Here is a 26,968-nt window from a genome sequence, read left to right on the forward strand (position 1 = left end):
TATCTCAATTATTCTTGACTTAATTCTTATCCAATCTTTCCTCACACTTACTAACACATACTTATTGAGTACTGCATACAGGCCAGCCTTGTCTCTTCAAACCACTTTTGAGTTACTGGTGTGCAAAAAATGCACGTGGATGATCAATTTTTCATGCTTTAATAAAAGTTTGTTGTTTTTTTTAATTTAAAGACTCAATTTAAATGGATTTTATTCACTCTCTGGAAAAGTGCATCTCTGGACTGAGACAAAGTGTGAAAGATTTCAGCGTGAAGAATGTCTTTAAAAAAAGACGTAAAGCCTGTGTATTCTAAATAGAGGCTGAGAATACAAACACCTCTTTAACCATAGCATTGCTAGTGAAACTCTATAATGCAATATTTTTCTTCTAAATATTAGTCTTTATCTCCAAGCAGGGTGTGTTTTTGCTTAAAGTATTTGAGAGAAGTGTAATTTAGTTGACAGCTACTATCTCATTTCCGCCTACATAGGATTTTTCTCTGACATCTGCAAGCCAGACAGTTGAGTGTAGAAAATTACATGGGAAATAATTATATGGTCTTTGATTGACTAAAAAGCTGCAATTCTAATGACTTACACTGAAGTCCAGTAGAACACACACTTACGTAACCTTTCTATTCAACTGGAAACAAGTGTATTTAATTTAATTAAAAATCCTTTGGTGCAGACTGATTAGAGAATGATACAAATGTTTTGATAAACATTTACACTAAAACAGTGGTTCCCATCTTGGGTTTGTGAAATGTTACAGGGGGTTCTTGGGAAAAAATTCCCTAATAGTGAGCAGAGCTGTCCCTAGGGATCTTGGACAGCATGGGGCCAGCAGCCCTGGAGCCCCTGGACTTCCAAGAGCTAAACAGATCAAAGCAAGCATATCTATCACACTGAGGAGATTTAAACTTCAAGACTCCTTTTATAAGAAATGGAAAGGGAGGTGGATATTTTTTTCTGTTTTTAAAATTAAATAGGCAGCTGGTATTGTTTTTAAAATTATTATGAAGAACAAGTTTAAGCTTCGTTGTAACATACATTGTTTTCCTGGACTGCTCAAGACCTGAATGCTTGTGTAAGAGGAACTCTTTGAGTTGGCTTCTTAAATACCTTCATGCTATTTCACATCTGATACTCCTTGATGAAAAACATAGGAGCCTTGTCTTATATCATGCTTATTCAAAGTGACACAAGCTACGACAGTGAGATCTTGGAAGAGCGTTGCCGTTTTCATAATGTAATAAAAATATTGTAATGATAAATAATTAATAATAAATAGTGTGTAATATGCATGTCATAAAAACAAATTTTATGTTTCCAAGATCACTGCTTTTATAATATATACTCAGGTAAAGGCGAAAATCCCTGGAAATATTCATTTTTGTGAAGGGGTTTGTGAGACTTGACATTTTAGTGAAAGGGGTTCACAGGTTGTTAAAGTTTGGGAACCTCTGGCCTAGAAGTATAGGCTCTTTCTTTTTACTCCTTCAGATTGATGATAAGAGGTTTTGTTTAGCCGGAGGACAACACAGATCACTGTAGGAAAAACAAAACTGTGCATATTGCATAATATGTTCCCCACTGCAGAGATCTCGGCTCTATTCAAACACAGTGCTTTATTTGATGGTGGGAGAATGGCAGAAGAGCAAGTTTACTTTTATGACATTTTCAGTTTTCTGTGTTTTTATCTATCTTGACAGATACATAACCTTTTTCTTTTAAATGTTTTGAATATAAAAATACAAACCTCCATTTTGGATTTGAAAAATGTCTATTTTTATATAAGCCCCTAAAGTAGGATTCTTACTGGTAGTGAGAAATTGTTTATACATGTCTCTGTATAATGGGAAACTTTTTAGTTTTTCTGCCAGTAAATAACAATATTTAAACAAGTATTTGTAGTCTATGAGCTAAAGGTTGTATCTGTTTTTTCATGCAGTAAATGTCTCTCATCAGACTTCATTGCTTGAATGGATACTCAGAGTTTGTATTGTGATTAATTTTAAAGATCGTGTATTGGTGTTGTAGACCATTTTCATTAACTTGCTCTAGAAATGTATGTGCTTGTGTAGCAATGATAGCCATACATGATTTTAGAGTTACTTTTTTCTTACCTTGTAAAGCATTTTTCATAAAAATTTGCATTAAGGCTTATACGCATAACTAATTACACTGAAATTATTATCTTGCTTTAAAGACCACACTCTATATAGTTCCCAATATTTTTTTGAGATGTCTCTTGTATCTCACCTTTTTCCCCATCCTGGAAAAGGCATATTCTCTTGGGCAGCATTATGGTTTCACTTAAATCTCTTTGGCTCTTTGCTTCCCAATAAATCTCAGCTGGTGTAAGAGAAAGACAGAACTATTTCTGTGCAGCAGTGCTTTTGTTGTGGATTACTTGTGGATGCTAGGGTGCTGACATCAATGTTTCCTTCAAAGTTAAACATAGCAATGACAGCCTTGGCACTACACATTAAATGGAAATAACTGTAGGGTTTGAAGTGGATAAGTGATAAAATTTGTTTTGGTAAATATATAAATCTGTTTATAACCTATTTCAACTAGGTGGGTCATGACAGGATATACATTCAATCTGCCAGGCTAGATTAACCCATTGAGTGCATTAAATGTTTTCATATTTCTGCTGTCTTTCACTTTCCATTGTTGTCTTTAAACTTTTTAGTTTTGATACACTTCTGAAGTGGCATGTCAACATCCTGATGATCTTTCCACAAAGCCAAATATCCTCCTCTAGCTCCGCAGATCTTCCCTGAGGGGCTTCTCCCCATTTATATGTACCCTCCCTACCCCCATTAACTCCAAGAGAGGGTGTGTGGCTCCTTCACTGTGCATGACCACCATTTAGCTGCAGAAGAGTTGCCTCAAAATTAGGGTACAAATAATAGTCATGCAATGCTGGCAACTCTAGACTGAAGACTCAGCTTTTTACTGCTGCTTCTCTCTGCTCACTTGGCATCCCCTCCAAAGTCTCCAAAATTGCTGTGCATTAGGCCTGATTTCATGCACCTATTTGTTAATATGTCCCTGTAGATTCCAGTTGATCCGAGAGTTCCGTCCTTGATAGGAAGGATGACTTTGTTGTATTTGTAAGGGGTTGAGAGATCTACATATTGTGTTCCTGGTTCTGCCATGGATTCTTCAGTATCATGAACAAGTAAACTAACCTGTCTGTGTCTGTGTCAGTGTCATCAGAGTTGCCAGCATTGCATGACTATTATATGTACCATAATTTTGGAGCAACTTTTTTTCTGCTCTGTCTAGGATCACGTGAAGGGCTGTGAGTAACTTGGATTTTCTGATTTATTTGCCTGCAGTTTCTGCTGCTGACTTTGGTTACATTTCCTGAGCAGGCAGCTCACTGTCGTTCCTGTGCTCAGAGTAGCTACAGAGAAGGGGAATATTACAGAAACAGCAGTGTGGGAGAGCACAAGGGAGCTGGATCTTTCTCCATTGTACTAAGGAAGGTTGGGAGTTAATCCACGTAGAATGGCAGGAAGTGTTGGAAAAGATTCCTATCTTGCTTACTCTGTCAGGAGCAGAACAGTTTCGCTGTCAAGCTGGAGCTTGCTGGAGAGAGGATAAAAGAAACTGGGAGATCCAGGGACTGGAGTGTGAAGACGGGACCATGAAAGAGAGGGTGTCACACCATAGGTTATGATAGAGAAGTCCTTGTTAAAAGGAGAACCCCATTTTTTCCATGCATTTTGTGTTGCGTTTTTGTCCTGAAAGATGAGTGCACCCACTGGTGTAGAGAGGCTTTCTGCTGAAAGTTCAATCAGAAGCTAGAACAAATGCATGGGATTTATTGTATGTATGTGTGTGTTTTTGTGGGGGTCTCATGACTTTTGAACTCTGAGATTTGCAGGATTGTCATCTGTAAAGTGGGGCAGCCAAGTTTTATCCCCATAACGTTCCTCATGGGGTGTTTGAATTCATTAATATTTGTAAAGTGACTTAGAATCTCACATATTAGAAGTGCCAATGTAGTTTTTCTACTGCGCTTGGAAACATAAGTTTCTGGTGAAATCTCTGTCTTTGTAAGTACCACTGCTGCATGGGTGGTGTCTCTGATTTTTCAGGACAGTAGCTTTTAGCCTGGGGAGTCCTGGTTCCAAGGTTAGATGCAAAGATGTTATCTAGGGGTCATGAAACATTCAGGGCATAAAGAAATCTCAATGGAGACTGAATCAATGACAAGGCTTACTGAATGGGACATGAGTGAATTAGGAATTCATCAATAAGAATTTGTTTCCTAGTATTTAGTTAAATGGCCATTTTGTTTGTGTGTGTCTGTGTGTATATATATGTAATATAAAATGTGTGTATGTATATATATGTGTGTTTGTGTGTTCGTTTATGTATATATATTATATATATGTGTGTGTGTGTGTGTATATGTATATAATAAATAATATGCGCACTGGCTGGGAATACAAACTTTGGCCTTGTTTTACTATAGAGGATGAACTTAATATGCGGCTCTTTCAGGTTGAAGAAACATTTTTCAAATATTCTCTTCTTTTTGCCATTTGAATGTACAATATATAGGTTCAGGAGAATGCTGTCATTATGACACTACTGCTGTACTTTGGATCTCCCCTTGCTCTTTCAAAGCTTGCTGCATTGTAGCAAAGGTCATCATGACCTCTGAGAGTGCTTGTGGTAGCACAGTGTAGATTTACAAAATACAAATTATGAAACTTGGCTGCATCTTGTCCCATTTCATAAACATGGCTTGATCTTTTTAACTGAAATGGGTTTGTCCCTTCCTTTAGGATCAGCTTCTTCATATGAGGCCTGATCCAAAGCCTGAAGAAATCATTGCAAAGACTCTTGCTGACTTCAGTAACTCAAGAATACATGATTCTCTTCAGCCAAATATTTTAAACTTGTTTACTATTAAGTGCCAAGATGTGAGAGGCCATTGTGTTTTTCTTCTGGAATATGTTGCACAATGTGAAGTATTGCATCTGTTTTCAATATTATTTGAGTTTTGAAGCTATTCTCTAGTACAAGCTCTGACTGTGTTTTAAACTTTGTGTTTTGAGAAGTAAGTAAACTAAAGTTTCATAAGAACTGGAAAGCAGTCTTTATCGTTATTGTAACAGCTCTGTGTACATCCCTTCCAACCTTGCCTTTGTGTAAATGTATAACAAGAAGCTGAACAGTTATAGTCAGAGTTCTCTCTAATTTTTCTCCCACATGCAGAATGAATTTGTGTTGTGCATCAATATGGAGGGGATGTGTGACACATTACCTTCATATTGATGCACATCACAAAATTCATGTGACGGGAGCAGAGGGGTTTGGAGCGTGGAAGGGGCTCAGGGCTGGGCAGAGGATTGGGGTGCAGGGGTTTGAGGGCTCCAGCTGGGGGTGCAAGCTCTGGGGTGGGCTGGGGATGAGGGGCTCAGGGCTGGGGCAGAGGGTTGGGGTGTGGGCTCTGGGGTGGGACCAAGGATGAGGGGCTCAGGGCCAGGGCAGAGGGCTGGGGTGTATGGGGGGTGAAGGTTCCAGCTGGGGGTGCGGGCTTTGGGGTGGGGCCAGGAATGAGTGATTTGGGGCACAGGAGGGAGAACTCTCTGCAGCTCTCTCTCTCTCCCCGCAGCAGCACCTGGGCTGGGGGGCGAGAGGCACCTCTCTCCATCACGGCAGCTCCGGGGCTGGGGCTGTGGGATAGGCACCCCTCCCCCAGCCGTGGCAGGGCTGGGCCAGGGCTGAGTTGAGGCCAGGGAAGGGATGCCGTGGCTGGTCTGGGCTGGATCTGGGTTCGGGCTGTCTCTCTCCTGGCCGCGGCAGGTCTGGGGCTGAGTTGGGGCTGCGAGGAGGGCGCCCCTGCCCCATCTACGGCAGGTCCCATCTGGATGAGTTCCCTGAGCGCCTGTGCAGTGCTAAATAAGCTGCTAGGTGGCCAATGTGGCTGCACAGCTTACAGAGAACTTAGGTTATAGTTAGTAGGCAAATGAGCAGTTAATACGCCTAAACAACTGGGTGTGCACATTAATCCAAAAGCAGATACTTAGGGAAGCTTAGATATGACAACTTTTCATGAAGTCATGGTACTTTTTTGTGGTGTCAGAGTACTTCGCATCTGCCAAGCATCCATTTACTGTTTTTTCCTGTATGGGCAGAATGCCTGAACATAATTCAAGCAAACATAAAATCATAGAGATTGTGTATACCACAAAAAAGGGGGCAGAAGATAAGGAGGTTGAAGTTGTGTGTGTTTCCAGTAAGACCCACAACATGCTAGGCACTATAGAAGCACAAAGAAGACAGACTCTGCCCCAGAGAGGAGTTATTCTTTTTAAATTGAGGTTTTAGAGTTGTAAGACGCTTTTACCAACAGACTTGTAGTATGCAGATGAACTAAAGGGGAGGACTGACTCTCCACTGGTGTCATAATTCCACCATCCACTATGATAATAAGGCAGCAATAGATGGAAGAAGGTGTAGGAAGGCAGAAAGCAGAGTAATCCTGATGGAATGGCTTTTCAGCTGATAGTACACTTTAATTTTTAAACCAAATTGTTTTCCTTCAGAGTGGAGTAGGGTTGACAACCATCCTGGTTTCACCAGGAGTCTCCTGGAATCAGACCATCTCCTGGAGGCTACTAAAGCCAAACCAGGAGATTTTAGACGCTAAAAATTCAGCAGCACAGCAGAACTCAGGCAGGCTCCCTGCCTGCCCTGGCCCCATGCCTCTCCTGGAAGTGGCTGACACGATCCTGTGGCCCCAGGGGGGGAACAGGTCTCTTCATAGTACCCTGCCCCGAGCATTGATTCCACAGCTCCCAGTGGCTGGGAACTGCAGCTAATGGGAGCTGTGGGGGCGGTGCTTACGAGTGCAGGCAGTGTGCGGAGTCCTCTGTCTTCCCCCCCACCCAGGGCCACAGAGTCGTGCTGGCCACTTCCAGGGGCGGCGCGGGGCCAGGAGAAGCAGGGAGCCTGCCTTAACCCTGCTGCGTCACTGACTGGGAGCTGTCTGAGGTAAGTGCCTCCTTGCTGGAGCCTACACCCCTCACCCCTTCCTGCACGCCAACTCCCTCCCAGATCCTGCACCTCACACCCCTTCCTGCACACCTACCCCAGCCCAGAGCCCCCTCCTGCACCCAAACTCCTTCCCAGAGCCTGTACCCCCTCCCACACCCCAATCCTCTGGCCCAGCCCTGAGCCACCTCCAACCCCCAAACTCCCTTCTCGAGCTTGCAACCCCTCCTGCACCCCAACCTCCTGCCCCAGGCTCAGCCCAGAGCCCCTCCCACACTCTGAACCCCTTGGCCCCAGCCCAGAGCCCACACTCACTCCTGCTCGAGCCACCTGCAATGGAGGGAGGGGGGATGGAATGAGCAGGGTGGGGCATTAGAGACAGGGCTGGGTGGGGCAAGGGTGTTTGGGTTTGTGTGATTAGACAGTTGGCAACCCTGGAGTGGAATTGGGTTTAATTTTGCCATTAAATGTACTATTTGTGTATGTTATTGTAGCTCCTAGGAGTCCTTGTCATGGACCAGGACCCTGTTGTGCTAGGTGCTGTTCAAATACCGAACAAAAAGATCGTCTCCCTCCCAAATAGGTTGCAGTCGAAATATAAGAGACAACAGATGGATACAGACAGGTCAACAGGGGAGTACAGGGAAACAATGAGACAGCATTAAAGGCAGTGGTTTTGGCACACCAGCAAATTGCTGGCATCATTATTTTTTTTTATGACAATGTGAACTAACTTGATGTATTACTCTAAAATGTGGTTACTATTTTATAAGTAACAATGACTTTAATTGGGACCATCTGGTATAAAATATATTAGTAGGCTGAGTTACTATGTTAGCTTAAGTATTTTCTTTTTGTCTCTGTCATAACATTTTTTCCCAGATCCGGACCTTAGCGTCCAAAATATGGGTGTTAGCATGAAAACCTCCAAGCTTAGTTACTAGCTTGGACCTGGTAAAGCTGCCACCAGCCAGGGATTTATACAGTGCCTAGCTCACTGTGGTCTCCCCAAAACCTTCCCTGGGGGACCCCCAGACTCAGATTCCTTGAGTCTCACAACAAAGGGGAATAAACCATTTCCCTTCCCCCTCCTCCCCTCCAGGTGTTCCCTCCCTGGGTTCCTGGAGAGATATACAGAAGCAAGCTCTGTGAATTTAAACAGAGGGACTCCACCCTCCCTGTTTCCAGTCCTGGAAACATAAGTACTGAGAGAGCTAATCTTTCTTCCCCCCTCACCCAGAGGGTATGCAAAGTCAGGCTTATAAATCTAACACAAAGAGATTTTCCCCCTGACTTCTTCTTCTCACCAATTCCCTGGTGAGTTGCAGACTCAATTCCCTGGAGTCCCCACTAAAGAAAAACTCCAACAGGTCTTAAAAAGAAAGCTTTATAAAAAGAAAGAAAAATACATTAAAAATAGTCTCTGTATAACGGTGAAAATATACAGGGTCAATTGCTTAAAAAAAAAAAGTGAATAAACAGCCTTATCCAAAAAGAATACAATTCAAAACACTCCAGCAACTACACACATGTAAATACAAAAAAACAATATAAACCTATTGTCTTACTATCTTTGTACTTACAACCTGGAAACAGAAGATTAGAAAGCTGGAGATAGAGAAATCACTCTCAGAGCCGAGAGGCCACAGACACAAGACCAAGAACAAAGAACTCACACCCAAAACTTCCCTCCACCCAGATTTGAAAAAGTCTTGTTTCCTGATTGGTCCTCTGGTCAGGTGTTTCAGGTTATTGGTGTTACCCCTTTACAGGTAAAAGAACATTAACCCTTAGCTATCTGTTTATGACAGTCTCCCCCTCCAAATCCTGTGTAAGTGTGTGTATGTCCTTGTGCTTTGGCAAAGTGTATGGTGAAAGCACCATAATACAATTTGACTAACATCATTTGGAAATAAACAGGTAGTAGAGGAATGTTCAGATGAAAAGTGCAATATAGGAGGTAGGTAAGATCCATAACTTCACCTCAATTTTGTTACTCTTCAGAATGTTGTTGTTACTTTGCATTACCACACACAGACCCCATTGTGCGAGTTGTTCTACGAACATAAAGCAAAACAGGGAACTGTGGTGTTTTGAGAAGTTGTTATATAAATGCCATCACTAAAAATTCCATGACCCTCCTGTTAAAAAGACAAAATCTACCTATTGGCCTTCAAACTACTGCTACTTCAGTACAGTATTTGGCACTCTTATCATTGTGCTCAGTTGCTTGCAGATCAGGAATAAACTTAGTAGTCTGTCTAGCGCTGGCAAATTGTGGACTTCTTGTTTGTTTGCTGTTATGTGATAATGACTCTCTGAGAATAAACCACTTGGCATTTTGTGCATTCAAAGCCATTACAAATAACCGTCACATACATTCACTTTGCTGAAGGATTTAAAAAACAGAACGCCATAAAAGCATACATGCGGGTGTACACAGTGCCAAATTCTCTTTATACTTGCCCATATAGTTCCATATATCTTATTGTGTAAAACAATTTTCTCTTCTTCCTTCACCGTCTCCCAAGCTCCCCTCCCCTAGCCTATAGCAACAAATACTGGACTGTAAATTTACAAAAACGAAAATGAGCGCAAAACCAGCCATTGGTATGCTAATGTGAAATTGAGAAAAGGATTGAGACCTACAAATACTTGACAGTGTTAGTTAGAAAACCATTCCAAGGCAACACTGACACTCTTACATTAGATCTTGTATCAGTTTTGTATAGGGGAAGAACTGCTGTTTGAAAAAGATTTAAAAAAACCCCCAGATAATAGGATTTTTAAAAAACTCTTAGATTTTATAAAAAATCACATTATTTTCTCTAATTTGTAACATGTTCTGAAATAAACTTAATTCTCAGCATTGCTGACCAGAGGGGTAGCCTCAGCATGTGTGTCATTTTGGTGAAAGTAAACTGCTTTGGGATGGCAAAACACATTTGTGTGGAGAGGCAGATAATTAGTGAAGAGTTAGATTCTCTGTTGGTTTTGATTTGGATGGACACACACACATGCTGGAGGGATTAGCTTGGGGAGGGGATGGTGTAAAATCCTGTGGTCATGACCATAAGCAAGTGGTTTCCCAGGATAGAAGGTAGGAGTATCCAAGGTCTGTTCCTGCTCTCATGCTAGTCTATGTCAAATCTCCCAATGAGGAGCAGGCCCCCTAAGGAAACAGGGCCAACCTCCTACAGAATAAATTGAAGGAGAACCACCTCTTTCATACATTCCCTTTAAGGGGAGAGAAATACTATTTCTGTATAGTATCCTGTATCTTTCTAAAAAATAAATCTTGATGAGCTTTCTGAGATTTCTGAAACTTGCAGGGTGATATTCGCTTCTGCTTTTCTGAAAGCCATGACTAAAATGCACCAAAATAAGGGAAGCATGAGTTTTTTTTCCCCCTGGTAATGCTAATAATACTTGTGTTATATATATATATATATAACACAAGTATTATATATAGCACCTTTCATCTGAGGATGCTAACTGAAATCTGTAGTAAGCATTCAGTTAAGGAGCTACTGCCTGCCTCAGATATCCTTTCCTTTAGATGAAGGGAGGAGAGGAAACGCTGAACTGAAGTTTGTAATTGATGCTTCCTTTTGAAGTGGAAAGTTTTTTTTTTTTTTTTTTAATTCCAATTCCCATGGCAAGATAAGTCTGTAGTGATATGCAGATAAAAACAGACTATTTCATCACTTACTAGTAAATATTAGGACAGGATAGAATTAAATGTGATTTCAGTTTGCTCTCTGCTTCCTTTCTATTTATAGTGATAGGCATGGTTCACTGGCTGTTACTTCAGTTAAGACAATTCACTAGCTGATGCCAAATGGAGTTTCCTTCTTTTCTGAACAAATATTTTTCCTATGTGTTTAGTGTATGTAGTCATCTTAGATTACATTACTGTAAACTGAATCTGGATTTTAAAAAGCAAGTATACCAAATCCATCAAAAAATGTCTGGATTTGGTGTACAACATGACTATCAACAATTCCATTTTTCATCTAGTGGCACAAATAGTGAGAGGAAAACAAAAATAGTTGTAAACACAAAGGTTTTATCCCCTTGTTCTTTAAATCAAAGGTCTGTTTTTGTTTCAAACTGGGCTTTTTTGGTTTAGTACTTGTTGCTTTCTGTTTTGTTTTTTTAATGAAGAAAGGCAACTGATGGAAAATATACAACAAACTTTATTTACAGTACTAGTTTGATATAGTATTGGAGTCAATAATATAGGTTAAAGCTGACAGGAAGTCTTCTGAAGGAGTCGCCAAAGTCTAAGTAATCTGACTCTTAAAGTTTATGAGAAAGGCAATGTAGGTGAGGTAATATCTTCTACTGGACAAATTGTCTGTTGGTGAAAGGTACCAGCTTTCAAGCTTCACTGAGCCATTCTTCAGATCTTCACTTGACCTGAAGAAGAGCTCTGTGAAGCTCGAAAATTTGTAGCTTGTACCACCAGAAGTTGGTCTAATAAAAGAGATTATCTTGCCTACCTTGTCTCTCTCATTTCCTTGGACCATCATGGCTACAACAGCATTCTTAAAATTTGTGTAAGATGGAGCTCTAGCTACAAAGGAGGTTTTATCTAATGATTGAAGAACACCCCGTGTGAGTGTAGAATTTGTGTAAATTTCAATATTCTGGCTGTTTAAAGGGAACTAGGCAGTCAGAGTGAAAGGATGGAAAGAGTTCTGTCCATGTGCCTGCAGCCAGAACATTGTCTGTTTCAAATGAGAAAACTGTCATATTCAGGAATCAGCAAATTGTGTATGATTACTTTCTTAATTGTGCTTTATGACTGAGTTAATGAATCAAAAAATACATTTAGGATTTAAAATATTGTAGATTAGTTTGTAATTTCAATTGACTCTATTTTTCTTTATATTTTATTGATTTTTTTTTTTCAAAATGAGGGGAAAATGGCGGGGGAGGACGACACAAAAGAACAAAAAAGTAAAGGAAGGAAGGGAAGCTGGGAGGGAAAAGGAGAGTGACATTGCAGTTTCCATCTGCTAGAGATTAATCAAAGGTTTCTAAAAAAAATTTCAAATTTATCTGAGGTCCCTCTTCTCTGGAACATTACCTGCTTTTTAGCTGTCATGTCAGCCTAGTTCCTGAGCCAAGCTTCTTTGCCTGGAGCCAGCCTGCTCTTCCAGCTGTGGAATATGAATTGTTTGACTACAAGCACTGCTCTAGAGAACCAAGCTTTCCATGAGTTGGATACTTTCTAAGATGATGGGCTGTATCTCAAAACACAGTTTTGGGAAATTAGTTTTAAGGCGGTATCCATTATCGTAGTGATCATCCTACTATGTTCTGGAGCCACAGGACTGTCAGCCTAAGGATAAAGGCTGTATGATGATGCTTCAAACTGGGGAAATGTTTTGGAAGCTTCTGGATGTTTTGGGGAATTACAATGTACAGAAAGCCACTCTTGGCTTCCCACCCACTAGAGAAATATTTTTTAAATGTCATTAATTTTCCTAAAATAAAGCTGACAAATAGTACCTGGGAAACCTCTCAGGGTATGCAATATTCTGGGAGACACATTCATTTTAATAATGCTAATTTTGCCTCAAAGGATTAGGGTTTACCATCTGCCCAGATCTCGTGCTGCCTCGGCTAAAGTGTGCTCTAGATCGTTTTTTTACCAGACTCTCAACGTCATTGGGGGTGAGCATCCCTAAATATTTCATATGTTTGGGATGTCACCTAAAATTCCAGTTGTCAGAAATTCCCTACTAGCATTTTGCTTATGCCCAGAATTTGCTTTTTCCCTATTGACTTTATGTCCCAAGAGGTGTCCAAATGCATTTATTAGTTTTAATAGAATCTTCAGGTTTGGATACTAGGCCAAGAGCATTGTCAGCATAAAGCATGATCTTGTGCTCTGTTTGACTTATCTTGATTCCATGTTTATGTTTTATACAGACAGCAATAGCTAACGGTACTAGGGCTAGGTCAAACGCATCCTTGTCGTGTACCCCTGTGAACTGGGAATGGTTCTGAGATAATGCTATTAGTAACCACCCTGGAAAAGGGATTCATATAAAGAAGTTTAATCCAGAGGTAAATTGAGTGGCAAGTATGTTTAAAAAAAAAAATGGGTAATGACAGGATAAACAGTCAAAGGCCTTCTCTGCATCCAGGGACATGGCAGCAGGAAGATCCTTTGACTCTCTTGAAATTGCATTGATGCTAATCATTTGATGCAACTGTCAGATCAATGTCTGTGATGGATGAACCATTTACATGAATAATTTGGGACAGGATTTTATCAAGCCTTTTGAAAGGGCAGTAGCTAATATTTGGGTGTCACAGTTGATGAGTGAGCTTCACCTTTATTTACCATGCAGCCTGGGATCTTTAGCATGTCAGGGGATGACTGAAACAACAGCTTCCCTTAAAGTATGAGAGAGTGTATTATAATTCATTTTACATATCCAATAACTTGGGAGCCAAGACTCTATTTTTCTCAGTATGTGTATAGTCTGTACACTTTAAACATATAGTTTTTAGTACAGTAATTAAGTTTGACAGACGGGATTGGAAGTTAGAGAATGATCATTCTGAATGACAAGTATCCAGAAGGCAAAAATGGCTCTGACACTAAACCTGACCTTTGTTTTACATTAACGTTAAGAGATGCAGCCCTATTTTATTTTATTTTAATTTGATTATTTTTGTATAAACTGTCTATGGAATGATATTCATAAGTATAGGCCTTGGTTTTTAACATCTTATTAAAATAAACAATTACTGAATTGTGCATCAGTGGTTTTTGTCATGGTGTGGTCTTTTTTGGAGGGAGGGATAAGGGGTGATGGATGGAATTTGAACTCCTGCATCACTTTGAAATACATAAACATGCATGAAAGGCTTTCTTATGAAGAACAGACTGTAATTTCAATGTGTAAATAAAAACTCGAGCTATTTTAGAACGGAAATGATGGACACATCAAATTTGTTATTCTTTAGGAAAAAATAACACTGAAATGTCTAGAAGTAAGTGTGTGTGTGTGTGTGTGTGTGTGTGTGTGTGAGGAATGGGTGGTGATAGTGGTGACAGGAGAAGAGGCTTTGGCTAGTGGGTGGAATCAGCTATCACTGGTTGAATATGTGCAAGTTGATGGAGTTGTGCACTGCTACGGTGGGGCTTGGTTTGCTGGAATCCAGAAGCTTATGGAAGATGGGCAGAGCATCTGATGAAGTTGTTCTAGGTAATCTATTAATTTTTTTTCAGTCTTAATGTTGAATTCACTGACTAGGTGATGGTCTCTTGTATCAACTGTAGTAAGTATGCAAGTTGCTGATCAGTACTGTGATGGGTGATTGGGGTCTGACAAACACTAGTGTGTGAATTTAGCTGACACAATATGCGTACAGTTAAAGGAAGGGGAAAATAAGCTAATGAAAATTGAGTTCTTTTAAAAAGTAAAATGTAAATATTATTGTGTGTCAAGTACAAAGATTAAAGGATTAATTTTTATCTCAAAAAGTACAGAAAATTGGTTTCTTTGGATTTGTCAAGCCCAAATATGGCACTGAATAAAATTGTGCACTACTGAAGGGACCTTGAGAGGTCATCTAGTCCAGTCCCCTGCACTTGTGGCAACTCAAGTATTATCTAGACCAGTCCTAGTGGAAGAAGTGGTCCTAGTGAAGTGGAAGAACAGAATATTGAGGGGGTGGGTGGGGGGTGATCCTGCAAGTGAGAGGATTTTGTCTTTTGAAACCTTTTTTTATTGAAAGCATGCGTATTCCTGTTCTTTTTTCCCTAATAACCTGCCTAAATCCAAGCAAGGGTGACACAATACTTACCCTAATGCATAGCTTTTTATCCATTTGATATTGCTGTTAAGTCTCTTGTCTTGACATAATGGAGACACTCTCTGTGCCATTCTGATCAAAATGCAACTGTGAGAATAATTAAGAATCTGTCCAGGCTTGTCAACATGAGCTTCATTCAGGAGGTGTCAGAGTTCATTTTCAAAACACAGAACTGATTTGAGATTAGTTAGTGGCTGTGCCATAAAAACTGAAATGCAAAGATTTAAGCTCAAGGAAGTAACAATTGTATTTTTTTAATGCAAATAACCACTTCATTCACACTACTTCACTGGGGTTGTTGTGTGACTTACTTTAATACACCTACATAACATTTCATTGGTTTTCTTTTTTTTGTTTTTTGTTTTTTGTTTTTGTTTTAAAAGAAGCTTGCAAATCTGTGTCCTACAAGGTACTGGTTATGTGTACAATAAGGGTATAGGTAGTTATTTGCCTTGTACTCTGTCTTTTGTTCCTAAGAGAAGGATATATACTTAACAGGCTTCTTATACATTTTAAATTATAAATCAATCTTGCCTATATGAACAAAACAGGTGAGCTTTAAAAGAAAACAATCACACAATCTTCCTCTGTTGTTTGTGAGCATCAATATGATAACCAATTTCCTGAACTTGTTTATGTAGGGTTGTCCAGCAATAATGGAGTGGGGCTGTTATTTGAAATACAAGACTTAAAAGTATACCTCTACCCCAATATAACATGACCTGATATAACACAGGTTCGCATATAGTGCGGTAACCCCGGGGCTCCAGCAGCGGGGCTCGGGCGGCGCTTTAAAGGGCCTGGGCTCCCCGCAGCGCTGGAGCTGTTTAAATCACTGCCGGAGCCCTGCTGCCGCTACCCTGGGGCTCCAGCAGCAGGGCTCGGATGGCGATTTAAAGGGCCTGGGGCTCCCTACAGCCAGAGCTGGAATCTTTAAATCGCCACTGGAGCCTTGCTACCACTACCCTGATGTAACGGGGTTTCACCTATAACGTGGTATGGATTTTTAGTTCCTGAGGAAAGTGTTATATCAGGGTAGAGGTGTATTTTTTGAAAATGATAAATTAAATTAAACTTTCTTAGTAATGTTGTATGAATGAAATGTGAGTATTTTTTTTTAAATTCACTCTGTGTAGAAAATGTTCATTGAAGAAAGTCAAATAATCTAATGTACCTAAGCAATTCTGCTGACAAATAGACTTTGGCGGATTCACATGAGGATATCATTTAACAGACAGTGGTGTGTCTCAGAGTGGCATTCTGTATTTTTGTTTCATTTATTGATCAATTTCTCTTTTCTTGGTGGTTTTTTGTAAATATGACTTTTATTATCTTTAGGAAACTACTTTGTTACTGAGACCCAAAAGATATTATATAATGCTTTTATTTTAAAAAAGCTTGTTAGTAGCAACTCCTACAAATTAATATTAGCAGCTGCACTGGTAAATGTATACGAGGCCAGTATTGAATATCATCAGAAATAGCCACAAACATTTTTATAGCTCTATACTTGGAAATGTTTCCTATGGCACTGGTAATTACTGCAGTAATGCTAGTTCAGTTTATGAAGCAATGTTAGTCACACTATAGTTAAAATAGCAACTGACGTCCATTTGTAAGTCTATTTTTGTAGGGGGAGGGTTGCACTCCTTTAAAAACACAAAAATCTCAGTGGCCTCACCATTGGGAGATTGGATCTGGGGCCAGGGTAAAACTTTTTTTTTTTTTTTTTTTTACCAAATTTGAAGTGAAATTGACAAGGGATCCCTGAATTATAAGTTCCTAAATTTACTGGTGTTCTGGGAGTAAAAAAAGTAAAATATGCACTTTTTTTTTTTTTTGTGCAATTTTGTAGCAGAAATCAGGCAAGAAATAAAACTTGCTTTATTGAATTTCCCTAGCAGTGATCTAGAAGATAGCACCAAAATTTCGTTATCTTAAGGTCTAACTTCAGAAGTTTAACTCTTGCATTTGTAACATCTCTAGGGAATGTCAGCTAGCAAACATTTCAAATTGTGGGGTGCTCCCCCTGGTGGTGCACAACAAGCTGAAAGACTTGACTGGTTATGAGTTTTTTCTTGTTTCTTCAGGGTAACCAGTGTGTGTTGGTCCAAACTGGACACCATCAAAGTCCCCTCCCCACCCCCCTTTTGCCCTCTGCCAAGGGGTCCGTGCCTGGGACATGAATCTCCAAAAGGGGACTGAGCAAATAAAAGTTTGGGGGCCTCTGGTCTAGCTCATTAAATGACTGCTGGAGACTGACATTCAGTTTTTGTAGAGGGAAAAAGTTTAACCCCTTTCTATAGAGAGAGACTTAAAAATGTAACCCAATCACTAGGGTGATTGTCAGTGGAGGATGGGAGAGAATTTTTCCTTCAAAAGGTTCATAAGTCTGTAAAGTGGCACAAGCATTGTAAGACTAAAACATTCTGTTCTTCATGATCATGGATAAAATGAGGTTATGGTTGAAGACAGTAATATGACCTGATTTTTCTAAAGGTATCTCTTACAGGAGTGGAGTTATGATACTTGTTTAAGTGAAGCCTTAACTTTGCTTTTCCTTGGTTTTATAAAAATAAAGTATTCTTCAAAAGTAGTATACTGTCAGCCAACTGCACTTTTAATGACGCTTTATATGAAGGGACTAGTGAATCTCTTTTTTGTGCCATATTTATCAAACCATAATTGAATTTAGAGCAGCTCAAATTTTATTTTCAGTCCTGAAATGCTGTTTTGACTATGTTTGTTCTGCCTTGTTTGCTTTTGAAATAATTCACGTGACTCTTGTTTGGAGAGAAATGGCTACTCTATATATGGATACCCATGTTTGTATGTGAGCAAAGGCATTTGTGTGCAAACAGGAGTGTTCACTAGTTATCTGATTTTTTTTTTTCCCCCCTCTCTCCCTTTTATTTAAAAGTTTGCCATCCAGCCAAGGAGCAGAAACAGTACAGTGTAGCTTAGGTGATCTCTCACAGGCCACAAACAGTAAATATAGTATTCAAGTTGAGCAGAAACAACCCATTGGTTGAAAAATGTTGTTCCAAACTATCCGGTGAATAGTTACAAATAAATGTTAATTGAAATTGGGAGCAGTTCAAGTATGATTTACAAAAAGAAAGGGATACGTTTCCCACAAATAATTACCTCAAAGAAATTGTTCAGCTGGATGTCCCAATTCAGCAAGGTATATAAGCACATGCTTAACATTTAAGCACCTTCCCAAACTGGGTCCTTAATTTGTCCCTCTGTCAGTGACCCTCTCTGATGCCCATATCTGTGAATGATATGCTTCACTTGAATTTTCCATGGTAGATACATTATAATTACTGTTCCAGATTCTCTTTACTGTTTTGCAGATGTAAATAATAATAATAAGGCATAATTACTCCAAAGTCTGACTTGGAGTTCGAATACATTCTTTCACAAATTGGGCCAGAGCCGTAACAATTTAGAACTTACAACAAATTAAAATGTTGTTCTTTAAAAAAGCAAAACCAAAACTCAAATACTGCTCCCAGCAGAGTTAAAGGATTTATTTTCTTGTTTTCTAATTTCTACTGAACCAATCTGCATTTATGTAGAACTCTTCTGTAATCCTTATTGTGTAATAGGAAGCTGAAGAAACAGATTACCTTATTGTTGCCTGGACTTACAGTAGGCTCTTGATACGAACTGTACCTTTTTGCTCTAACAGCCTCATTCATCTCCCTCTACACCACAGAAATAGATTTCAGGTTGTATATATTAAAGCTGAAGCCAGACAGAGCTATTCCATAGAAGAATATTATTCATTCAGAAGAATATTAGACTTCTACAACCACACAATTGACATCTATTGGTCTCATTGTTATGGTTTCATGCTGTTTCTGATGATTCATGGCAAAAGCCTTTGCCTTTCATTCTAAAAGTCACATTACAGTGACTAATGCTAACTGCAGAGAAGTTCAGATTCTGTTATTAGCTGTTTGTATACATAAGCTAAATTCATACCTTAGTTTATTTTTCCTACATAGTCTTGTACAACCAGCGTTCTGACCTGTTAGAGCAGGTCAGAATGGTATCTAGGTAGGCTTTTCTAAATCAGAAATATGTAATATAACTTTATAGAGAATGCACTTTATCTCAGTTGAACTCCAGGAAGGAGACTGGAAAGAAGTCCATAGCACAACAAATTTAGAGATCCTGATGACCCAAACCCAGATGCATGACTCCAGCCTTGGCTGGAATCTGATCAGATCCGATAGGAAAAGTAGTGTTGAGCGTAGTAAGTACTTGGATGCGACCAAATGCCAAGGTCGCAGTTGGCATTAGTTTAGTAGATATTATCTCTTCCTTCTGTGTAAAAATAGAAAGATAACGATATCATTGTTTTAATTTATTATGATCTGTTATCTTCACCAATCCTTTGGACAATGGTAATGTCAAGCTGTTTTCTACAGTTCTTAAATTCTGCTCTTTCTCTTCTGCTGAGTAGCAGCTGTTTGCACCAGTTCTCTCCTGCCTCTTCTTACAGTCATATCACTTCAGCTTCATGCTATCTGCCTTCCATGCTTTTCTCTGGCCTTATCTCCCTCACCTAAATGTCCCTTCTTCTTTCTTTTTTTTCCATTTTACCTAACAACTTTTTTCTTCCCTCCCCACCCACTGCTGCCCTATAATACACAATGTAAACAAAAATAAATTTTAAAAAATCAAGAAAATCCCACACAAAACATGCAAAATTGATGCAGTCCCTGCACATTGCAGTTCATCAGCTCAGTCGATACAGACACCACATACGCATCTGATAAACACCATACAGATTACAGACCTTCCCATAGATCTCCCCCAACATACACACACGGATACAGACAATACAACAAAAGGCTCTCCCCTCCCTGCCACAGGACCACATACAATTGTTATACCCCTTTCTTCTCAGGCCTGGGTGGACAGCGGCATTGAGAGATGGATACACACACTGGGTAAGGAACAGAATGGGTGAGGAACCGCTGCTCCCCAGCCTGCACACTCAAGTTCTCTGCAGTTAGGATGGAGGCAGAAGGGAACACTGGTTGATCCATATGCTGGTGGACCAGCTGTCCAGCACATGAAGCAGCTCTGATGCTCGTGCAGTTGACAAGGTTGAGACAAGATGGCACTGGTCTCACAGATGTGTTACCCATACTAGCTGTTTGTGACTCCTAGTATTTCTCTCCTTCTGCCCATTCACAGAGAAGTACAATGTGCAGTGTTCCTACCCCAACACCCCCCCCACACCAAAATAATGCTTTATAACTGTGTGTCTAAGTAACTGGCAAATAACAATACTATAGCTACCATTTTTTCTTCCTCTGGTAAGGATTTACTGAAGATTTTAGCTGTGATAAACCCTATTCCTTGCATGTTTATTTTTTCCACAGCAACACATTTTCCCTTCTTTTCAGTCTTGTTTCGCTTATCTAGTATTTTGCCTGCAGGTAATAAAATATATCATCTTTAATCTTCATAAATATGAGTCAAGTCACATTTGGGTACATTCTCAGAGCTAGTCTCCACCGTTGTCACTGATTTGGGGGAATTCTTGAATAAGCATGTTGGATTAAATAGGAAATGACTGACCTACGACAAAGCCAAACGTTTAGAGAACACTTGAATTGCATTTACCAGTGCTACTGCATGGTTTGGCTCAGTGGTCAGATTGTTACACATTTGTAAAGAATGTTCAATAATTGAATTTGAAAGATCTGTAGTATTTTTAGGATCTTTTAAGGTCCTTAATTGTATGCTTTGTAGATGTAGTACCCCAAGCCCAGTGTTTGAGCACTGATGCTAGTTAGCGTTAGGGTAGGGTTTTGTAGTGCCACCCACGACCACATAGCCACTTCTGACTCTGTTTTCTAAGATAAAGAATTATGACTCTTACATTTCTGCCCCAGAAAGTGATATAGCTAGGGCTTAATATTGTTGTACTTGGTCAAGTTTTACCGCAAGGCCATTCCGTTCAGGTTAGTAATGAACAGAAGGAGCAAACATCTGACAGCCTGTTATGTCGTTCATGTGTAATGGGGTTGATGGTTTTGGTCCAGTCTGATCCAGTTAATAGCAGACTGGTGTCTGCATTGTAAACATACCACCACAAGTACTATTCATAATGTAGTCTCAGGTGCCATTGGGATGGAGACAGAGCTATTTCTTAAACCCCTGGAAATGGTAACTCACTTTTTTCTAAAAGATATGCTGTAACTCAATCAAAAGTTAAGGGCTTGGTATAGGACTTGCTGGGTGGAATTGCCTGGTCTGTGCTATGCAGGATATTAGACTTGATTTTAAAAGGTCATTTCTGACCTTAATGTATCAATAAGGATGCGAAAAGAGCTAGAAACAAGCTGCCAGCCCTGCTTCTTACAGCTGCTTTATAAGAAGAGAGAACATGGGAGCTGTCCTTGGAAACCAGAGCTGCCAGGGGTTTAGAGCTACCATGGGAGAGTAATTTCCAGGGGAGAGATGAACAAGGCAGTATGTCCAGGGGAGCAGAAGGAAAGGAATAGCATTTAGCTGGGCAGCATCTGCAGTTGGTAAGGAGGACAAGATGGCAGCAAAGTCTGTGGAGGGTGATCAGGGAAGAGGACAGTGTCATATTCTGTTTTTCAAAAAACATGAAACTCTTGAACGTACACCAGTTGCTTACATGGAACAGTGGAGATAATTGCTGCAAGAATGTTGTATAATCATGAATGGGAAGAGAGGTGGCCCATTAAACGGAGCTGGGAAAATGTGCTCCTGAATGAAGAGACCACACTCGTACTTTGAACGGTCTCCATAACTTCAAATCCACAGAATGTGTTTGATCCATACACATTGCACTAATGGAAATATTTTTCCTTCCTGTTAACTTATTTTAAAGATATAAATATCTAGACACTGTATTTTAATGCAGTAGGTCTAAGATTCTAACTCTAAACAAAATTTATTTTCCAGGTATTGATTACAAGACAACGACAATACTTCTGGATGGCCGTCGAATAAAACTACAGCTGTGGTAAGGGTGTGTTTGTTCCATTGTTCTTCCTCAGTGCCTTTTAAACAATATTAGTCAGTGGACTGTAACTCATCAAGGCAGGTAATGTCTTCTGCACTCTGAAAGCGCCGAGTGAAGCAATGAAGAATGGTCTAGTGGTTAGGATGCTAGCTTAGGACTTGGGAAATCTGGCTTCAATTCTTGTTCCACCGGAGGCTTCTTTTGTAACCTTCAGCAGGTCACTTAGTCGCACTTCCCCGTCTATGAAGTGGGGATAATAATGCTTTCCTACCTCATGAGGTGTTGCGAGGATAAATAAACAAAATATTGTTAGGTGCTCAGTGCCCCTTATTGAGAACCTATTGTATTCACATTCAGTTCCGCTGGAGACAGCCTTCATTTGCTTTGTTTTCTTTTGCTGCAAAAGATAGGCTTTTCTTTCATAAACCAGGAGACAATTTTGTTTTGAGATGAAGTGAGCTCAAGGCAGGGTGCTGTAAAATATATTTGATTAATAATATTCATATTCCTTATTTTCCACTGCCAGTGGCTTGAGTAAGGCTTGGAAGTTCTTGTCCTCTTATTTTGGTTAAGCTGAGCAACTCTCTTTTAGAGCAGCGATTTTCAAACTGTGGGTCAGGATCCCAAAGTGGGTTGCGACCCTATTTTAATGGAGTTGCTAAAGCTGGCTTAGACTTGCTGGGGCCTGGGGCCGAAGCCCAAGCCCCACAACTCTTGGCAGCAGGGCTTAGGTTATAGGCCTCAGCAAGTCTTTGGCCCTCCCACCCAGGGCAACGGGGCTCAGGCAGGCTCTAGTTTCGGTCCCCCCATCCTAGGGTCATGTAGTAAGGGGTCATGGTGCCATGAAATTTGAGAACCTGTTTTAGAGCAAGGGGTAAACGCTAACACAGGAAGCAAGTTAGTGTGTAAATAACTGCTGAGCACAGAAAAGCTCTTCTGTGTATTGGTGGCTGCTACTGCCTAACAGATGGGAAGAGAGTGACGCTGTCCAGTTAATATGAGCTGATGTGTGTATGAGTTGCTAATAGCCAACTCTTAACATAAGAAGTTGCCCTGCTTCTCTTAATATCCTGTAACTTACTTTGTTTAGGGATACATCGGGACAAGGGAGATTCTGCACCATATTTCGTTCCTATTCAAGAGGTGCTCAGGTAAGCTCAAAGCTATCTTCATTCTAATATGTAATTGCTGGTGGATGGATGGATGAATGAATGTAAAGCTAGTAAAGATATATACAAGAGTAGTGAACCTTATTACACTGGCTCTTAGAGTTCACTGTATAAAGTAAATTAGCACACAGATACTGTAATATTCCTGAATACAACACAGGGGTTTTGGAGGGGAAAGAAATGAGAGCAACCTCAGCAAAGGGACTGTATCATTTACTTATTAAATAAATGAAGAACAAGACTAAACTTAGGAAATGATAGTGCAATACACTAACTTGATGCATAATCTTAAGTCTTACTCCTCCCAGGAGGCCCCAGTCACTACAACAGCCTGTTATTGCCCAAAGCTAATGTAGCTTTCCCTTAAGCTCAAGCAGTAGGGCACGGGTTCTCAAACTGGGGGTCGGGACCCCTCAGGGGGTTGTGAGGTTATTACGTGGGGGATCACGAGCCGTCAGCCTCCACTCCAAACCCGGCTTTGTTTCCAGCATTTGTAATGGTGTTAAATATGTTAAAAAGTGTTTTTGATTTATTAAGGGGGTTGTACTCAGAGGCTTGCTACGTGAAAGGGGTCACCAGTACAAAAGTTTGAGAATCACTGCACTAGGGACTTGTACTTTTAGACCTTATTTCAATAGTCCATCCCTACTCAGTAAAGCATGTGGAAATTATAAGAAGATTGTAAATTTGCATAGCATGCAAAACAAGATTAGCTAATGCCAAAAGAGGGTAAACTGATCCCAAAAGGGAAGGTATGACTTGCTGTAGCAGAACGTCATTATATTGCATAGGATTTTATGCTATAGGAGATAATCAGGTCCTTAGTCTGCTTTAATTTGTCTTTTGGTTTTTTCCTCAGACTCTCTCTGTTTAGTGTTAGCCTCACTTCAGGATCGGAACTGCCCCCAGGGCTTCTTGGAATCAGTTAAACTTTATTTAAATTCCAGTCCTTCCTCTGTGTTCCTACAGTCAAAACTATCATCCATTCCCTGATAATCTCCCATCTTGATTATTGTAGCCTGGTCCTCTTCAGCCCCTAGGACACCAATGTGGCCACCTTCAGACAATTCAGAATGCAGTCACTAAAATGATCTTGTTTGCCTTTTCTTCTGGCAACGTCACCCTCATCTTTGACTCCTTCTCCTGGGCCCTACCTTCACCTCCACAGCAAGTTTGAACTTCTTGTCTTCTTGAAAGCCCTCTACAGCTCTGAGCTGTCTGTCTGGCCGTCCGTCCAAAATATTTTATTGCACTACGTTGCCCCTCCGACCCCAACTTCAGTGCCAGTATTGATGCACCATTCATCTGCTTCCCCCACAACACTCTCCGTGCTGCCCCTATGCATAGAATGTCCTCCCATTTCTGGTCTTCTAATCTGCTACCCTTTCCTCATTTAAATCCCTCAAGGCTCACTCCTTCCACAATAGCTACAAGGCAAATAAATCACAATTATAAATTTAAAAAATACATCATGATTTTTATATGCCTGACCTGAGTCACTGCCTGATCATATTGTTGTAAACACTGGCCTTCCTCCCCACTCCATAGTGTTGATGTAACAAGCCAGGATAATAAAATCTAATCTTGAGCCTGCTCCTGCAAGACCCATGCAGATGAGCCCCCATTGACATCAGTGGAACTCCATCTGGATGCAGGGTTCTGTCTACATGGTTTCCCTGGCAGGATTAAGGGCTTTGATTGTAAGCTCTTTGAGGTTGGAGCTGTATAGTTCAGAAGAAGGGGAGTTTCTTCTAAAACGCCAGATCCACCTTTCGCTGCTATAAAAATACGTATAAATGTGCTATATAAATAAAGCACTTTTGTAAGTTTCATGCTCATGTTGTGTCCTACTTATAATTTTGCTGTCTTCATTGAGAGGGAGAGTATCAGTCCTAACAAGATGCCACAGTCTGAAGCTACAGTAAGAAAGGTAGGTGCCCTTAGAGGAATTACATGCCTAATACTGCCCTCTAGAAACCACTACATCTCTACCAAAAGAGGGAGCAGGATGTATATGCTCTACAGACATATCCAGTCCTTCTTATCATTACATCTCTGAATAGAGCAGTGGCTCTCAAACTTTTGTACTGGTGACCCCTTTCACATAGCAAGCTTCTGAGTGGGACCCCCACCCTTATAAATTAAAAATGTATTAAAAAGTGGTAAACGCCCTTATAAATGCTAGAGGCAAAGCAGGATTTGGGGTGGAAGCTGACAGCTCGTGACCCCCCCCATGTAATAACCACATGACCCCCTGAGGCGTCCTGACCCCCAGTTTGAGAACCCCTGGAACAGAGGTTGCAGTAAAAGCTAGAAGTGTAATGGATGTTTGCTTCTTGACTAAAACTCCAAGGTGTACTGTATATGCTAAACTTTCTCAAATTGGGTGTAAGTAGAAGGATAAATAGTTAATGTAACTTAGTCAAGAATTGGGGAAATTATAAATCCAGTTTATTACTACAGTCTCGGATGTTTGTGCAGATACATTATCTTCAGTGTTTTTGCATTCTGACAAATCAGTTTATTAGCTGCAGGTTGAAAACATGGGGTAGGCTCCTAAAAGTATTGCTGTAAATAGTGATAATATGCATTGGTTACTTCTGGTAGTGAGATATTTGGATTTCCAAAGAATTTGAGGTGCTTAGCTATTGGACACTATAGTGTTACTGAAAGCAATATGTCTGTGTGACTTGAGATGTATACATCACCCAAACATGTTCATAGTTTGGTTTTATAGTTGAATTAACATTGACCACAAACTGCTAAATCTGGGCCTGATACAGCAAGTTGCCGAGTGCTTTCCACTCTCCATGCACCCTTCCATTCCCAGTTCTATATCGGGACAAAAGCGCTGATTCTGGAAGATGCTATGAGATTCCACTCCATTCAGAGTATGCAGCATCTGACAGGATTGTAATCCCATAATCCTGATACAGATAATAGAACGGTGTTAGAGTAAGATGGTACTATATGTTAGGCATTTTGTATGTGTTAAGTGAAATTCATGTTAATATTCTTTCACATAGGGGGTGATACTGGTATATGACATTACAAATCGCTGGTCATTTGATGGTATTGATCGATGGATAAAGGAGATAGATGAGGTAAGGTGCATCCTAAAACATCATTTATGTATAACAAGACTAGTGATTAAGCATGTGTTTTGCTCATGGTGTTTTCCAGTTAGTGGTTTATACTATGTAACTGCAGTCAGAATTCATCACAGGAATCCAAGATGACAGTATTGTATTTTTGTTATACTTTTAGACTGAAACAAACAAGTGAACCGCCCACTTATTTAAAAAGGTGTCAATTCTAGATGAAGAAAATGGAGATGGAGATCAAGATTCCTAGGTTCAATAACCACTTTTGCCACAGACTTGTTGTTACCTCAGCAAATCACTTTACCTCTGACTCAAGTTTCTGCTTATGAAAAAAAAATGCTTTCCCATCTCATATGGGGATTGTAAGGTTTAAATCACTATTTATAAAGCCTTAAGCACTGTTATAGTGCATTCATCTGAAGATCTCAAAAGACTATCCTGGATTTTTTAATACAAGTGACTACTTCTCTGATACATACAAACTGTCTTAAATTAAAAGCAGTTTACTTGTATAATATGAAAATATGTATTCTGTAAAAGAGGAAAATGGGCCTAAAATCCTGCACATGTGATGTGGGATTTTGATACTATAATAATAATGCAGTTTGTCAACACTCCTAGTTCATAGAGTTACATATTATAAATCCAGAAGGGATCCCTTTGATCATCTCATTTGACCTCCTGCATAACACAGGTCATAGAACTTCCCTGAGTTAATTTCTGTTTGAACTAGAGCATATCTTGTAGAAAAATATCTAATTTGACATAGCTGAGCCGGTGGTGTGCTGTCTGTGCATGCAAGG

General features: G+C 40.0%; 2 protein-coding genes across 2 annotated transcripts in view; both read left to right on the forward strand.

Moving 5' to 3' along the window:
* The window catches only part of RAB40B (RAB40B, member RAS oncogene family), a 53,043-nt gene that overhangs the window by 15,569 nt on the left and 10,506 nt on the right, over positions 1-26,968 (forward strand). The window contains exons 2-4 of the mRNA XM_050919427.1: positions 21,832-21,892; positions 22,983-23,043; positions 26,088-26,165. Of these exons, the coding sequence (XP_050775384.1) occupies positions 21,832-21,892; positions 22,983-23,043; positions 26,088-26,165 (200 nt within the window). The remainder of the gene's footprint in view (positions 1-21,831; positions 21,893-22,982; positions 23,044-26,087; positions 26,166-26,968) is intronic.
* The window catches only part of WDR45B (WD repeat domain 45B), a 65,645-nt gene that overhangs the window by 4,882 nt on the left and 33,795 nt on the right, over positions 1-26,968 (forward strand). The window lies entirely within an intron of this gene.

The sequence above is a fragment of the Gopherus flavomarginatus genome, chromosome 12 (assembly GCF_025201925.1).
Source record: "Gopherus flavomarginatus isolate rGopFla2 chromosome 12, rGopFla2.mat.asm, whole genome shotgun sequence".
NCBI classification, from domain to species: domain Eukaryota; kingdom Metazoa; phylum Chordata; order Testudines; family Testudinidae; genus Gopherus; species Gopherus flavomarginatus.